This window comes from Astatotilapia calliptera, chromosome 6 (assembly GCF_900246225.1).
Source record: "Astatotilapia calliptera chromosome 6, fAstCal1.2, whole genome shotgun sequence".
Classification (NCBI taxonomy): domain Eukaryota; kingdom Metazoa; phylum Chordata; class Actinopteri; order Cichliformes; family Cichlidae; genus Astatotilapia; species Astatotilapia calliptera.
In genome coordinates this window covers 14,195,718-14,213,212 of record NC_039307.1, presented here as the reverse complement: position 1 = coordinate 14,213,212, position 17,495 = coordinate 14,195,718, and the positions used below count along the sequence as shown (strand labels likewise).

Genomic DNA, 17,495 nt, shown 5'->3' with positions numbered 1-17,495 from the left:
CTACATTTAAAGCCTTCGTGCTGTCTAAGCAGCTCTAACCTGTTTATCTGTGTCAATATCTGCATCCTGTGGTGTATAACACTAGACAGGGACAACAGATTTTTAAGGTTATGTGAGCAGCAGCATTGCAGTTCAGTGTTCACTCTGTTACTTGAGTTTCTCCTGGGCAGGTTGTGTAGAGAGCTTCATCCTCCCTCTGACGTAAGGAACAGCCAATGCTGTGGGGAGTGTGTTTCTTCTGCAACAATGTTTTGGTGGGTGGTACGTGTCAAAGTAATATCCACATGAATGCAGGAGTGCGATTGTGACTACTTTGTGATTGGGTGAATGATACTTGCGTTAGTGCTTACTATTACTATTACTATTTACTTTTTTAGTGGTCTTCCACTTTTCCTCCTTTCTGCTTGCTATATGTTCAGCATCTTTTGTCCAAGATATCCACTACAGAAGGACGAGAACGATATCAGAAGGACACCTCAGTCCTTCTGATGTACTTACTTGTAATCCTACCCCTCGTGGTACTGTTGTTGTCATTGTCTATGGAGGTTGGAGTATTGGTACCAGTAGGGGGCGGTACGTACCAATCGAAAGGCACTTCCGGAAACAAAGAACGAGCTAATGTCCAATCAGAAGACTTTTCACTTTCAAACGATGGTTCCTTCTCCCAGTTACCGAAAACCACAACAAAACGGATTGTAGCGCTCGGTCCAGGCGTTTACAGGACTCTCTTTTACAGCTAGTAGATTTTTGTCAGCCCCATCTGCCTGCTGCAGACAGCTGTTTCATGGGAACCCAGGAGGGAGAGAGAGGTAAGGCAGAAGACCCTCCAACTCCGAGGAAAGCTAATGACACGTAACGCTGACTTAGAGCTAACGTTAGCACACGGTTAAAGTTGCGACTCCTCACTTGTCAGTAAGCCTGGCTGATATAAGCGATTTATCCATATATTATAGAGAGAACCAGAGATGAAAACGTGGGCTCTGCTTATGTTGTTTTCTTAAAATGTTCACGTTCGTGTTAGCAAACATTAGCAGTCTTAGCTAGCTACTTTTGAGTTGTCTTAGCCGGTGAAGTTGCGTAAAAAACATAAAATATAACGAAACAGATGGCAGACAAATTTAGATAGTTTTTTGATTTCAGGACAAAACACGACTACTGATGTTATTTATTTAAAACTTAATTTGTTCCCATCAAATCAACAGTTTTAGCCGGCGGCTAGCGTAGATAGTAGGTAAAGACTACCCCCGCCCCGCTCTCAGACTTAAGTTTGCCGGGGGCGGTCGTGATTGAGGCAAACTTAAAAGGCGTTGTGATAGAAGAACCACTTAATGTCATTGAAATGAGTTATACAAAAGTTAATTAAACTCTTCATGCTCGATAACCTCGATGTATTTTTTTTAATTAAAGCGAGTTTTCCACTCGAAGTGATGACAAGGGCTCTGCTTTTGTAATTTCTTTTATACTCCATGATTACGTCAGAGAAATAAGTTCTCGAGTTGCTGTTATATGAATGAACGTGACTTCTCTTTTTTTTTGTCTACAGATTGGGTTGATGTGGCAAATGATCTTCTCAGCAAATGTCACGTAAACCTGAGGCTGAAGAAACTTACGGACTGTAATGCAGATGTTTTCATTGCCCTGTATGAGAACATCCTGGGGGAGAAAGTTCCAGGTAAGAAGAAGTTACAGATCTGGCAGATGTCCACTTTTACATTTTTTTTAAGCAAAAGTGTAAAAATCTCTCTGTTCATACCTTTGTAACTCAGTATCTTGAGATTTTGACATGTCTAATGTCTATAGATGGCGGAGCATGGGGGGCATTACTGTTGCAGGTAATCATGTAATCAAGTAAGGGGGCTACAGTCTTAAGAGAAATTCCAGTTCCAGAGTTAACAGTACTATGGCATTAATCAAATTTACAATCTTTTAAACAATACTGACATTACAATCGTTTAACAAAAGTACTCACAGTATTTGAGAAAAACCTGGATAAATAAAAATTTAAAAACAAACCAATTCAAACAAATAAAAAAACTGGACTGCACTTGCTACAGGGAGTTAACTGAACTTTCATGGAAGGACAAAAGTAAAAGACAAGATGTGCTAAAAGGGAAATGAGTGAATTATTGCAAAACATATAATCCAGAACAATAATTGTTTAACTTTCATTATATGTGGAAGCAAAAGTTGTAATTCAAATTAAAATAAAATTATTGCACAGTCCAACTATGACTTTAGTTGGGAGATTAGTTTTGTAAGATTGCTTTCTAAGACCCTGTTTTCTTTATTGTTAAGTTGAAGGGGGAAGTTCAGCATGTATGCATTAATTAATTCATTGAGCATTTGGTTAATCAGATGCTTGTTTGTTTTTTATATGTTTAGATTATATTGCAGTGCCATGTAGTCAAGAGGAAGATGTCCACAATGTCCAATGTGTGATTGATTCTCTGTCCTTGGATTACCTTCAAATCAGCCTCTCACATATTACAGGTAAGAGAAAAAAAATAATTTGTAAAAACAAGGAGTTAATAATATAGGTTTAAAATTTTGAATGTGCATGTCAGAGAAGCGCAAATATGAATCACTGTTTCACATCTGTGCAACATTAACTTAAATGAAGTTGAGATCATCATGAAAGTCATTCAATTTGTACTGCATGGCAGATGTTGCAGAAACAAGACTTTAATGAGTATGAGTTTGTTTTCAGGAGAAAATGTTGTCAGAGGGGATAAAGAGTCGGTTAAGAACCTCTTGGAAATCTTTGATGGCCTCTTGGAATATCTGAACGAGGAGATAAATGACGGGTCGCCGAACAGTGGTAGGAAAATGAAATTGTTGCTTTCCCTCATCTTTTCCTCATTTGCTTTTACTTTGAAAGGCAATTAAAACTATATGATTTCAAATGTCTATAGTGGCACAGCTTAGTGTTTCTAAAGGACTTTTGTAGTGTTTTTATACATTATAAAATGCTTTTTGTTAGGAGGCATAAAAGCTGCACTCCTGCCTCTCTTTGTTTGAGTAGAGTAGTTAAGTAGTAAAATTACAATCTGTCTTTTTTTTAGTGTTTGTCAGACATTTATAACTGTGACTCTTTGAGGTTAGCACTTTGACATTTGGTGAGGGGGGGTTTCCGACTCTGTATGAGTTTGTTTCTCTTTAAATTTCCATGAAACATGTTGTTATCACTACTTTTGCTCTCTTTTAAATTAGTGCCTTTTCTGTTTCTACCTCTGTCATTTGCAAAATTCATGTTTTTCAGAGGAGCAGAATGGCAGTCTCAGTGAGGATGCACACGGTGACATCAATGATCCGCCTGGATGTGATGCTACAGAGCAGAAGGAGACAAAGCTGGAGGTGGCGTCCTTGTCATCGAGTGCAGAGTAAGCACAGACATGTTTTATAGACTTTACACAAGTCTCAGTACAATGTAGAAGAATATTACTGTTTGTTTTCTTCCCATGAACCAAAACACCACTGACAGACAGGTCTGATATTGATGACTCAGACCGCCATCATTCAGCTTTAGAGCACATCCTGCTCTACACCCTGTTGACACAGCAGCCTTTTAACAGCAGTGTAAATAATAAAATGTTAATGGCTGTCATAATAGATGAAAGACATCAAAACATGTTTGAGTTTTTTTATGGTGCTGCTTGGACCACTGCTTTATTAATTCTCTTCAGAACTCTTAATATTCATGTTTTTTTAAGAATAATAAGAAATGAACAAAAGTACTGATACAGCACGTGTCTGAGTCATTCTACACACCCGTTATAATTACTGGTAATCTTTTCTAAGCCTTGTATCTTAAAAATATAATTAACTGGCATTTTAATGTCTAAGTTTAATTTTTTTCTAGACTTCTTGTGCTGCAGTTGAATTTAGTAGAAATTTGTCCTTATGGGTTGCCCACTCTAATCATCTGAGAAAGAGAGATACGCACGTGCTGTGAAGATTACAGAGGTGGCTTGTTAAAGTTGAAAAACTTGTCGGTAATTAATCTGATACAGTCTGAATGCTCTCATTATTCAGGTCTGCCGTCCAGTCCAGTAAACAGTCCATCCACTCCTGGAATGGTGAGGAGGTGGGGTCAGCCAGCGAGCTCATCGGGCTGGGCGTGTCTGCGCGCACATTCATAGATAAAAAAGAAGGTAAGGCTTGCTTTGCCTCAATGACAGTGATTGTTTTGGGGATACTTTATTTCTTTGTACATATAACAAAAAATTATAATTTTCCACAGTTTCTTCAAAAAATTTTGTGTTTGATATTTTGGAAATGTATAAGAAGACATAGACAGTTTGATGCTTTATTAAAAGTCCAGGTGAGCTACCTTTTAATCCAAGGACTGGCTGTCCCTCCCCCAACCTCAGATGCAGCAACCACCTCTGGTCCTGTGGACAATGATGAAGCTCCACAGACTGAACCAATATACTCAGCCATTGCACTGCAGCCACCAAACCAGTCCAACACTCCCCACACTCCCATTGTAGGCCCTCACTTACCCGATCAACTCCCCACAGCTGCTGGTGTCAAAGAACAGCACACAGATGAGGAAGTCAGCCTCATCACTACACAGGTATCCTTTAAATACAGTATGATAAGGTTGAAGTGTTTTATGTGTTCTGTCTGCTGTGAACTGCAGTTTAAAACGACATGCAAAGTTTTACAACTGGTGTGTTGTGTTAATATTCTATACTTTTCCTATCATACACACACTTCCCACTTTGGTGACTCCAATTCAAATAAAGGAAGGATGAGCTTATGCTGACTTGGCTTCTCTGACAACATAAGTTACTCCAGTAATGCACTTCATTTTGACGTTCACATTTTCTGAATGTCTTCAACATTCACTTGCTGAACCTTTATATATATTTGTGTTTTGAGTATCTGTTGTCTGCAAGCAGAACTTGGTTATAAGATAATATCTGCTAAAAGATTAGCATTTTTCCAGCATGTTTCAAGTCGGTTTACATCTGTTCATCACTTAATGAGGAAGTCTCTGGAATCAGGAAGTGCCATGTTTACACTGTTGTGATCTGTAAAACTATCTATGCTAACAGGTCTGACGTGAGTCTGACCTTCTACAGCACAAAGTACACAGAAACAAGCACCAAGTTAATTTTCCCTTATCTTTCTTCTGAGTAGTTTTTTTTGTACTTTGATTATCAGCCCTTGTATTAGATTCTAAAAAGCCTTCTTAGGTTTCTGATTATTTTGTAGAGTTGAGTTTTGAGTGCTGCAGATTATGTTTAGTGCTAAATCTAAGTCTTTGTAATGAATGTGAATGACTTCTGCTCAGTTTTGCCTAAAACTCTTTATGCTTTCTCCTTATTTTTTCACTCCTCTTTTCACAGACTTCAAAACTAGTGGCTGAAACTAATGGACTACAGTCTCCTACCCACTGCCAGTCCCCTGGTGAGTCAAAGCACACCACAGTCGATAAGGACACAATTTCAAGTGAATTGTGATGAAAGTGATGAAAACATGATTGGAGATTAAGTGAAGCATCACATAGTTTTGTTTAATTTTCAGCTGTAAGTGAGAAATCTTCAACCAGCCAGCAGAGAGTTGAGACAGAAGTGGAGGGAGAGACGCTGGAGGTGAGAGTGCAAGCAGTAAGACTTCACTTGTACCAATTTTACAGTTTTAATATACCATCTAATGGTAAATTGTAAACTTGTGTGCTAGATGTGGTGGTTAATTAGCATGTACAGTAATACTCAGATACACAGTTTAAGTCAAATTGACGCTTTTCTTCTTTCTATTCTTAGCCGACTAACGGAGGTCCCAGGAGGGTTTTATTCCGAACACAACCAGATGTGCTTTTCCTCACCCTGCAAGATGGGACGACACCTGCCACCCCTTCTCCACCAGACACTGAAGAGGAAGATGAGGAGAATTTGAGTTGCACACGAAGATTAAAGGACAGAAGGATACACTGTAGAGAAAGAACTGCTCTCAAGGAAGACTTTGTAACTCACCCTGAGAGGTAAACCGAATAGAAGAAAGCTATGGGGAAAAAACAGAATCTATCACAGATTCAGATTGTTATGTGGAGGCAGTGTGGTGAATGTTATGCTTTTGATTTCCTAACTATCTTCTTTATGCTATATATTATTGCCCTGGCCAAGCAGTAGCAGGACAGCACAAGAGGATTTTGAAGAGCCTCTGTCTTATAATCGAAAAAGGAACAAGCAGGCAGAACAAGAGTTGCATGAGATATCTGAAAACCTCTCCCATCGACTAGAAGAACTCGATCAGGTATGTTTGCATTTAGTTGACTGAAGTGATCAGCGAGTTCACAACTCAGTTGTGTCACTGTTCTCGAGTGAGTACTGGTTACGATATTTTAAGTCTTGTGTAATTAATGTAGATGCTTAAACGAGTTCTGGGGGAAACTGGAGAGTCCACCGAGGTCAGAGAGGAGGACAAGCAGTCGCACCACAGCGACAGCATCATGGAGCGTCGCAGGACTTCAAGACAGGACACAGGTGTGCACACATTTTTGAGCACAAACTTTGTTGTTGTTCTTTTCAATTTTGACAGTAAATTACTAACAAATGCCACAACTTTTATTATTAATTTTTACCACATCACATTGCCTGGTTGGTGAAAAAAGGATTTCCAGTTGATTTTAAAAATCTTGTTGTAGGTCTTTATATTGTTCTTAGAAAATACTATCTTAACTAGGGATGGGTACCGGTGTCCGGTGCCATGATGGCACCGGTTCTGACATAAACGGTAGTAACCAGACCGAAAAGCAGCGCACATTTCGGTGCTTTATTTCAGTGCTTTTTTTCCCTGAGCTGTGATACACTTTTAGCCAATCGTTTTACGTTTCCGAGGATAGTAGGCGGGGCCAGGTACGTACATTCTGTTAGCGCAGAGCTACAGATTAAAAATGTCCAAGGCGAAGCGGTTAAAAGTCTGGCTGTACTTCACAGCAAAATATGCAAACTCAGCAGCAACAAGTGCTTTAAGCTGATACTGTGATACTGTCAAAGGAGGTAACACCTCGAATCTCATGAAACACCTGGCGATGCATAGCGTTTTTTTAAAAGCCGAGAAATGCGCCGTATTTGATGGCAGCAGCAGCCGTTCTACTCTGCGTGAGTAGCTTAATGTTGTTCTTGTGTGATTTACGTTGAGTAGGCTAACGACGTTATTACATTACATTCTGGATCTCATGCAAATTAATGAAATTGGTGAAATACACATTTAACTGTTTCAGGAGCACCCGATTTTGAGTCTACCCACCGAGCACGCTCCTTATCCCCTTCCCCTCCACGAGTCCGTCGTTCCCTGCAGGGACAGCTGGAGGATGTGATGGCAGAGGCTCTTAGCTTGGATGATGGGAGACAGTCCAAACTCACAGCGTCTGATCGATCAAGGCGAGGAGAGCTACACCACAGACCATCTCACAGAAAACATGACAAGGTACAGTACTAGTGCACTAAATATTACAAGATAATCAATTAGATGCTAAACTGACTTTTAAGAGTAGTTAAAGGACAATAATGATCAAATTTAGTCATGAACGTTTTTGCAACTGAAAAAAAATGTCATATTTGGCAAATATACTGTGCAAATTTAAAGATGCCATACGCAAATGTGAGCAATATGGTGAAGTTGCTTGATTACTTTCATATGCTTTGAAAATAAAATGATTATTTCTCTTTTTCAGTATCTGGAGAACGAAGCGTACGAGGAAGAGCTAAAAAGATATGAAGAAAAAGAACGTAAAGAGTTAGATAAGGCTCGCATCAAAGCTCAGGAAGCTGTAAGTTATAAATCTACGGTTTTCTGTTAAAGATTATTTAATTATTAAAAAAGTAAAACCTACCCTGGGTCCAAAAAAAAAAGAAGAAAAAAAAGATGGTATATTCTAAAAAATAGGTAGACCTTTGAGATAACATAAGTAGAAAAAAAAATCTCTAATGTCTGCGGAGGGAAAGCATATTGGTTCACAGAGAATACAAAGTTGAATCTATTTAAACAAAAATCAGTGAACTATGGTACAGTAAATGTTTTGGGATGCATTCAAAGAAAATTTCCAAATAAGTAAATGAAAAAAAATTACTAGAAAAATAAAAACTCCCCTTAATTTTAGGCGTATTTTACTTAAGACTTTTATAAACATAAACAACAAGATTTCCCTTTTAAAGCAGCGGTCCCCAACCCCCGGGCCTTGGACTGGTACCGGTCCGTGAGTCGTTTGGTACCGGGCCGCGAGAGTTGAGGCTCGTGTGTGAAATGTATGGTTTTCAGGGTTTTTATCGGTTTTCAGCGTTATTTTGTTATCGTTTTTATCGTTAACTCGGTTTTCCTGGGTCTTTTCACGTGTGTTATGAATAAATCTTCTTTTTTTTCGGTACCGGTACTAGTTTTATTTTGTTGTATTTATCCGCGACACCTTAAAGGCCGGTCCGTGAAAATATTGTCGGGCATAAACCGGTCCATGGCGCAAAAAAGGTTGGAGACCGCTCTTTTAAAGCAATATGTCAAAATGTTAAAGAAGCAGTTATATTAATCTCTGTGAATCCTTCTGTTTAGTTGTGAGCGTAGAGTCGTTTGTTCTAGTTTACTAAACTAGGACTGTGTGTGTGCAGGAGCGAGAATACAGAGAGGCCATACTAAAGGATGTTTCGCCAGACCCCAGACCCTCACCAGCTAAAGTGAAAGCTCAGCATAAATCACAGCGTACTGCACAAACCACTCCAGGGCAGAGACGACTGGAGGCTCCCAGGAAAGCTCCATCAAGTAAGTTGTGGGTGAGGCTGAGGGTTTGGAAACTGTTCTGTTTGGCTGTGATCACTCAGCTTTAGCATTAACCAGTGTTTAGGTTTTATGAATGTTTGTATTTCGGGCTGGCTGGCCCTCTGATAATCACAGAAATAGCACTTCTGGTAGATTCAGAGGTAAGGACACCAAGTGAGTTTGCTGCTGCAGCACTTTCTGTTGGACATTAGGCAAGTCTTCATCAGCTGAATGGACTCCTCATCTACTGTGTAATGTGGAGCTTTTCTGAAATGCATCAGAAAAAAGAGCTGAGAAACAAAAGGACTGACCATCTACAGATGGTGAAATACAGGAGAGGGTGGAGTGGAGGATAGAGTTCAGAGTACTTGAGTATAGTTGAATGATGTAAAGCAAAGCTTAGAAAGAGTTGCTGAATGTGATCACTGCTTACTTAATTCTCTGGCAGATTTACTTGAAGGTCTTTAAACTAATGTCAGGATGCTAATGTCTTTATAATGTCTTTATAACTTCATAGCCTTTAAATGGTTGAAGATATGGAACGTTTGGCAAATTGATTTTAGATTGAGAAGAAACAGATATTTTTTAAAAATGGCGAAGGAAAAAGTGTTTTGGTGATGGGTCTAAATTCAGAAGATTTGGGCATGCTGAAGCAATGATTCTCTTTTGGTGAGTGTTCTCGTTTGTGTGTTTGTTGTTTCCGTTTGTCAGTGGGTTGCTTCTTGATGCTAAGAATGAAGATGAAGAGACTAGCCTGAAACATTTGTGGACATTTACCAATAAATTGACACAGATATTACAACGCCTCTGTATCTTCCACACTGCAAATATCACATGTTATGCATGACTATTACACAGGTTTGGCTGTGTAAATCATTCATAGCGATGCACAGAGAATCCAAATTAGATGGAAGTAGATTATTCACCAACGCCCGTGTGCATCTGAACTGACCTGACGGTTGGTCCCTTACTTCCTTGTCGCCATGGCAACAGTACCAACCAAAAACACATACTTTAAGACAGACCGGGTCATAATGTATTATTGTTACACTCAAACATTGCAACTATTCTTTCTGTATTTGCTTTTGTTGTGTGGAAGTGAACCTCTGTTATTGTCTGTCTTTCTTTAACACTCCCCCCGACTTTGCTAGAAAAAGTAATGAGGTCAAGGAAAACAATGCTTTAGGAAATATCCTATATCCTGTGATCCTCGGATAATGAGTGCACACTCATACCAGATTTCAATTCGCTGATAAATAACATTTACATAACTTGCACCACTTCTAAACAGAGAGTTAGTTTAATTTTGTGTGAGAGTTGTTCTGCAGTCTTGTATTCTTAGTTTAACCTTTAAAACTGTGGTTTTGAGTTTTTGTTTAATCTAGTTTCCTTACTGGGTTTCTTGGGGATGGTTCAACTAGTATCTCTTTTTGAGCCACAGGTTTCTATCTGAGATTCAAAAAGAGAGAATCATCAGCTGCATTTCCTGTAATTTGTGGTAGTTTTTCCAGACATAAATGTTGAGTATCTTGTGACTTTGTGATGGCTGAAGTTTCCACCCCTTGGGCGTGTAGGCAGATGATGTTGACATGTAAACCTGATGATGTCCCTCTGAAGAGCTACTCACTGTGTCTAACTTTAGAATCTGAAGAAAAGATGAAAAGTGTCTGGATATAGGACAAGTAATGACATTCTTGTAAAGCCCCACATAAAAAGGCACACACACCAGGTTTGATGTTGGCTTCCCTGTTGAGCTGATGTTTGAGTTGTAAACAGAAAAAGACTTAATCCAATTAGACACGTTTCTGGTTAATCTGCTTTGGAATGGGTATAACTTTAATTCTTATTGTAGTAAATGCCATCCGTGGAATCTAATAAAAGAGACGGATATGTTGAATGGAGGATTGCACTGAAGTACGTTAGTTGTTAGTTTGTCACAAACAATAAATAAATGTTCTTCTCTGTGCTTCATGTGTCTCTACAGTGAGAATAATGGAGAATGAGCTTCTCCCGGTGCTCCGGGATGAGTTGCCTCACCTTCACATCTCACCTCACGCCCTGGGTCGAATGTGGGAGCAGCAAATGCAGCAGGTGGACAGACTCCACGTAATGTCGTCCAATCACAGTCAGCATCGCAGCAAACTCTCCAGAGAGGTAGGACAGTGGTCATTACATGTCTGGTGCATTTTTGACCTGTACTAGATCATCTGATGAATGGCCTCATTAATAAATATGTAATTAAACTTCCAGTTGGAGGAAGCTCAGAGGAAACACGATCTGCTGGCTGAGCTCGTTCATAAAGGACAGGACCACAGCAGGCGCCTGGTGAGCTTTAACATATCAGACAGTTACACTGCAGTCCACTGCTGTCCCCTTTTCAAAACTAAACCTGATCCTACACATTTCGACCAAACATCGTCTGGTGCAGGTGCCAAAAACCTGGCAACACTGAGTAAAAATCATTTCTCAAACCTTTCAACATAAAAGACACCAAAGTCAAGCTGGCTCTGCAATGGCGTCCTGTTGCTGTGCAAAAAAAAAGTGCAGGACACATGCTCTACCTGCCTGTGCTGGACAGCATTTCTCTAACTGACCTTTCGATCATTTAGAGAGACTTCAAAGAGCGAATCCAGCAGCAGAAGTCGACGCAGAACAGGCTGAGGGACCAGAGACAGCAGATAGCTCGAGCCAAGAAGTACCACAACGACTATCATGTTCAGCACCGAGCCCGCCTCATGAGGGCTCGCACCAAGGAGGAGAGGGTGGGTACTGAAGGGACAGTTTAGGACTAAAGACAAGTAATTATTTACTCATAATCATGATGTTCCTCTTTGTTTTAAAAATGTGCATGCTGGTGCCTGATGTGATATTAACAAACTCACCATGTGACAGCATAAAGACATTTTATTGCTGTAAAGGTAGAAATGTATCCACTGATCTCAGTTAACAAGCTGAAACAGTAAATGCTGGATTTATTTGACGGCTTCTACTTTCTACAGTGGACTTAATATCGTACCTACCATTGTACCCTCATCCATGTCCCCTGAGTCCAGACTGTTTCTGACTCTAAGCAATAAAGTTTGAAACGTGCCCTGAAAAATTCTTAACATCAAATACTGGTGTGGGTGTTTGAAAGGAGCAGTACAGGAAATTTGAGCCACCAGCTTATTTTCCCATTTTCAGCAGCTCCCTGTAAATAGATAAATATGAAAATGAAAAAAGGTTTACAACAGATATTTATAGTTACTGGACTGCTGTAGATTATTTATTATTTATCAAGTAGACTTCAGTAAAGTTTGGGCTAATTTGAGTGATGACTAAAGTGTGTCTGTGTGTGTTTGCAGATGTTTCGGCAGCTATTCGACGAGGGTTTGGAGATACAGAAGAATCGGTTGAGAGAGCAGAGAGCTTATGCCAGAGAGCAGCGACTGGAACAGCAGAGACGACACGAGGATCAGATCAAGTCCATGGAGAACTATTATAAAGATCAGGTAAGATGCAGCTTTCTGCCATTTCAAAATAAAGGCGACGACACACCCGTTCCAGGTGAAGTCGGTGACGTGCTGTCTCTCTTTCAGTTTTCACTGCTAGCTGAAAAACTTGCACAAGAGCGGCAGGACATCCAGGTTCGGAAAAAAGCTCAAGAAAAGGTAATTTATATACTTGTTACTGCTGCTTATTGTTAATTTAAATATTTGTTAGAAAGTAGGAAAATTAAATGTTCAAATTGCACCTGATCCCGTCAAAACGCATTAAAGAAATCAATGTAATTTGCTATACGGTCCAGCAGAGGGCACCCTTTAAACTCACCTGCATGCTCTGCAGGTAGAGAATGCAGTACCGCAGCAATTGTCCAGAAATCCAAACAAATAGTTGTCAAAACCAGGCAGCAGCATCAACTGTACATTTTTTTTTTTTTTTTGCACACCCAGTTTCTCACAACCATAAAAAGCATTTGTATAAAAGGAAATGCAGCGATTTGAAATTATTTTTAGTAGAAGTTTTTCAGGATGAAGACAGAACTGGGTCCCAGCTGTAGGACATCCAAGAGGGAATTGTATAAACTGTGTAGAGTTTTTATGTGATTTCATGTGAATCCACAGATTTTCCTGTGCATGGTATGCAGCATATCAAAACTAAATATATTACACTGAATTTTCTCAGTCCACTCTTAGAGATCCTCATAAACCACAGTTCTTTGCTGTTGCACTGTAGTCATGGAAACCGCAGGACAAACAACATACACAGTTTATATGCCAGAAAACACAAATGATCAATCATTTAAATAATTTAAAGATTTACAGTTTATTTTCTTTCTTTTTTTTCCCCGCAGGCACTGCTGAAGATGAAGCGAGAGCTGCGTTCCAGGATGGAGCGTGAAATCGGCGAATTGCAAAGAATCATAATCCAGAACAACGAGGACGACTACTTCCAGGAGCTGGAGATCCAGAGGCTGCGTAATCGGGTTCGGATGGCCTCCTTCCAGTACAACACTAGCTATCTGCACTGACCAAGGAAGACTCGGGTCTGACTGGTTTGAATCAAAGGACTTTCTGCCATTCACAGCCAACAGTACGAGAATCCGATGAACAGTACGATCTACTAAGGCGTCCTCCTTCAGAGCTTTGCACAGGAAAAGGATTTTCTCTTTGTAAGAACTTGTTCATGTGCTGATTATTGATTACTGATGAACTGAACACACTCTGACTAAATGTAGCTATTGGCTAGTTTGGCTAGCTCTTCCGCTCTCACCTCAGCTGCTGATCTTAAAAAGACACCTTGGACTCTTTCTGGGTGGGTTTTTGGTACTTGATAACTAAGAATGTTTTAACTCCTTCACTGTGCAGTCTTTGTGTTGTTAATGTAGCAAAAAACCTAGCAATGTTCTTCCTCTTGCCAAATAAGGACCACAGATGCAAAGTTAAGTATGAACGTCACAGACTGACGACTCTTAACATTTTTCCTTTTATGTGCAACATCTTCCTTAATATTTTAACCATGCCAGTGGATTATTTATTTTTTAACTTTAATGTTTGGATTTTAATTAACCTGGTTTGCTTTCTCATCACCGGGGGTAGCGATAATCAGTCTTTAATGATCCTTTAATTTCCTCAGCTCAATTGTGATTGTTTTTTTTTTTGTTTTTAACCTCAGCTGAACTTGAAAGCTTTGGACTGATGCACAAAGGTTTCCTCCATTAAAAACACCGTCTACTGACACTGTATCGTTTCTATGAGCACACACACAACGACTGTCAGCACCTATTAAATGTGTGAGTGTGACTTGAATGATACATAGATGCCTAATACAGTCAACTGAATGATCATAAACATACTGTGAAGGATGAAAGTTGCTGTTTTAAACCTGAGGTAAGATTTATTTATTTATTTTTTTGGTTAAAGTGAAGAGGAGACTGGCTCAGGACGTAGACTAGGTCATATATTAATTTGAAAGTCAGCAGTTCAAGTCATCCAGGGGCAACCTCTAGACTTCAATCCCCATGTTAAGATGGACGGCATTAGAGCATTAACCTCTTGAAAGCCTACCAGGAGTAACCCTTGATGATCTTTTCTAAAATGAATGGTTTGTCGTGTTTCAGGCCTGTTACATGACTGGATGTGCAACAGAAGTTAGTGGAGGTGGTCTCTGCCTATGTAGCTATTCTTGGAAAACTACGACCACGAAAATAGTTTCCAAACTCTGACTTTATTGATACGTGCTGAGGTTAATTGTTTGATCTCTGGGTAGTTTCCCCCTTCATAACAACTCTGAGTGAGGTGGTGTGTTTTTAAATAACTCATCCACCCGTGTAATTCGGTTAGGGGTGTTGGCACATTAACTGTCAGGTGTACTAGGCTCCATCAACGTTTGTGAGATTGATCAGCAAAAGCATTTAAAATCTCTGAGTGCTCTGTGGGAGTGGGCAAGTGCCATTAAACTACCAGTCCATTTACCATGGCATGCAGAGGAAAACTGGGAAATCTAGAGGCCTTTGGATATATTATCTCCTTCCTGTCTGCCCTTAGTTTGCATAATGATTTCCAGTCATTATGCAAACTAGTCTGGGTTAACTTGAAAAGGTTTTTTTTTTTTTTTAAAGGCATTGCCACTGATGGGTAACCAGGCAGCAGTCAAACTAAAATCATCACCTTTGACAGGGAAACTTGCTACTAATGCACACTGCTTGTAGCCATTGCCAGATTTTGGATTTGTGGATATTATAAAGCAGTGGGGTACACGCCCCCCCCCATTAAATTCACAGTTAATCGTACATCTTTAATAGCTATAAACAGACATAGAACTTCTCATTTTGATAACACCTTCCATACAAGGTAATAATCTTAAGCCCTCAGAGTATCTGAGGGCTGGTTATCGCCTCCAGTCATCTGTTGCCAAGTAGAATAAAATGCAACAGGTTTGCAACAAGAAGCTGGAAACATTTGGGCCTCTGCTCAGGCCTATTCCTAGATTATATGTATTATATGTACTGTAAGCATGCATTGCAGTTATCCTTCTATGTTCTAGTTTCCCTCAGCATGTATCACCTGGACAGTCACACCAGTGAAGCTTAAAACCCTTAATGAACCGAACATCAACTCAAAATGAGCACAGATATGCAATGTGTATAAAATACTTCCAACCGTACTTGTAATAAAAGTTAACATAATGGAAGGATCCTCAAATGGACATCTTCAATAAACAACTGTAATGCAGTATCAATACTGTGAGAAATATTATTAGATGAAATAATGCTGTAAAGCATAGGTGTCAAACTCTGGCCCGCGAAGCCATACCAAATTATTATTAGAGCTGGCCTACTGGTATCATACAGCTAATATATCTATTTTTTAGTATTAAGCTTTGCTTGTTCCATATTCAGTTTTTCAGCAAAACTTGTTTGAGTCCATAAGAAGAGATTCATTCTTAAATCTGGAGGAAGATTTTTTTACAATAAATATTGATGTTAGCCCGCGACCTTGTTCCAGTTTTGAATTTTGACCCACTGTGTATTTGAGTTTGACACCCCTGCTGTAAAGAATGTTATTAATGCAATTATAATGATGCAGATTATATGGCAGCAATAAAAGAATTTCTGTATCTCCACACAGTCCACTCTCCCTGCAGCACGGACTACACTGCCTATGATGCTACATTCTTTAGAGCTATACCTGTAGCATTCTGCCTATTAGCTAACGACGACAACGACAACAACAACTCCTCACCGAGGAAACACGCAGAGACAGAGCGTCACCCTGTAACCATGGCAACCGTAACGCTGCCGCCTGGAACAGAACGTAGTCGTCAAAAAACCCAAACAGGCCTGGCCCGCCACAATATGAAACAGGGAAGTACCGCCGTGTAACCCATTTATTTCCATCTGAGTCTGCTGAACAGCCAACAGGAAATCAGTCCCTCTGAAATAGGCACCTGATTGGCTAAAACCTTTCCTAGCCCAGTATGCGGAAATGTTCGGTAGTGTTTATGTTTTTTGGTTCAAGGTACCCGAATCCAAACGGTTAATGCCAGCTGACGGTAACTACTAACTAAAAGCCTACCCCACCTCTAGAGCATTGATCGGATCAGTGGTTAACTGTGCAACCCCTCATTTCTTTTATTTACGTAATTTCCTCAGGGATAAAGAAAGTATTCCGATTCTGCTTTTTTTTTTTTTTTTTTTGAAAGCAGAAAATATTTGCAGCAAAAATAGTTTGTGCTATTCTAATGAGCTCGAAAGTCAATATTTGGTACGATCACCTTTATTCTTCAACACAGCCTTCAGGATGATCAGTAATAATTCTCCGAGATTCTTAAAGTACATTCAAAATTCTTATTTGTTTTTGTCTTTTGTTCCACTCTTTGTGAGACAACCCCGCTCTGCTCTGATGAGGCTTTAGTGAACTGAAGGGTCAGACGCATCTCTGAGATCCTGCTTCAGATATTTGTGTGTTAAATGAATTTAGAATACTGTTCATCTGGTGTAGGTAACTTTTAGGCCCAGCACTTCTTTTGTCCTCCATTTGTCAAATTTATTTAAAAAAATTAATAAATAATAATAAAATTAACTCTTTGGGAATCGTATTTAATGCCTGTCAGATTGTGCACTTTGCCTTTTTGTTGCTTTGTTTAAAATTTGAAAGACTATATGAAAAAACGACAGACCAATGTTCTCTAAGATAATTTTCAACACAGCATCAAATATGTAGATTTTCTGAAGGCCCTACCTGTGTCACCCCCCTGTGAAACTCACCCTGTACGTATTCACTTAAGTCCTACTTAATAAGCAGATTATTACATGACCAGAAAAACCATCACTCAAAAAAAAAAAAAAAAAAAAAAAAAAAGCTACAACAATAGATAAAAACCACAGTAACAGCCATAATTCTATAAAACATAATGCTGTTAGGTCCAAACAGCACAGTTTTATTGCTCAGCTTTCTGCAAGGGTACAAGAAGTTTATAACTTTGCTTCTTTATTGTCTTTATGTACAGGTGTCAGTTACAAACTCACAGAGCAGCTGATGTTAAAAACTATGCAAACATATACTGTAATAATAAATACAAAAACAGGATTCAAAAGGAAACATGGTGCATTAAAAAAAAAAAAGTCTTTTTTGTACTGAATTCCACCAAAAATCATTAACTCGCTCACACACACAGGAATTAAAGGGGAGAGGAGTCTGCCGAACACTAACTTGTTGTGGTTTTTAAACCAGCTGATTTTTTTTAAGTGCACAATA

At 39.3% G+C, this 17,495-nt stretch overlaps 1 protein-coding gene across 2 annotated transcripts; it reads left to right on the top strand.

Moving 5' to 3' along the window:
* Positions 1-598: 598 nt before the first annotated feature.
* LOC113023952 (centrosomal protein of 95 kDa) lies at positions 599-13,976 on the top strand. Of its 2 annotated transcripts, none has more exons than XM_026170454.1 (21): positions 599-809; positions 1,544-1,672; positions 2,383-2,490; positions 2,708-2,818; positions 3,260-3,380; positions 4,033-4,151; positions 4,371-4,576; positions 5,355-5,415; positions 5,533-5,600; positions 5,772-5,989; positions 6,132-6,261; positions 6,374-6,491; positions 7,232-7,437; positions 7,685-7,780; positions 8,610-8,760; positions 10,742-10,911; positions 11,008-11,082; positions 11,367-11,519; positions 12,102-12,248; positions 12,336-12,407; positions 13,091-13,976. In XM_026170454.1, exons 1-21 carry the CDS (start codon positions 785-787, stop codon positions 13,265-13,267), a joined length of 2,661 nt encoding a protein of 886 aa, XP_026026239.1. In that variant the 5' UTR covers positions 599-784; the 3' UTR covers positions 13,268-13,976. The 2 variants fall into 2 exon arrangements, with proteins under 2 accessions (XP_026026239.1, XP_026026241.1); XM_026170456.1 differs by having other exon boundaries at positions 601-809; positions 6,135-6,261.
* Positions 13,977-17,495: the final 3,519 nt, after the last annotated feature.

Excerpts from the sequence above, each read along its gene's own strand:
- LOC113023952 (XM_026170454.1), top strand. The coding sequence starts at position 785 with ATGGGAACCCAGGAGGGAGAGAGAG. Across the intron at positions 4,577-5,354 it reads TCAGCCTCATCACTACACAG|ACTTCAAAACTAGTGGCTGA; the intron begins GTATCCTTTAAA and ends CTCTTTTCACAG. Across the intron at positions 12,249-12,335 it reads AGAACTATTATAAAGATCAG|TTTTCACTGCTAGCTGAAAA; the intron begins GTAAGATGCAGC and ends TCTCTCTTTCAG.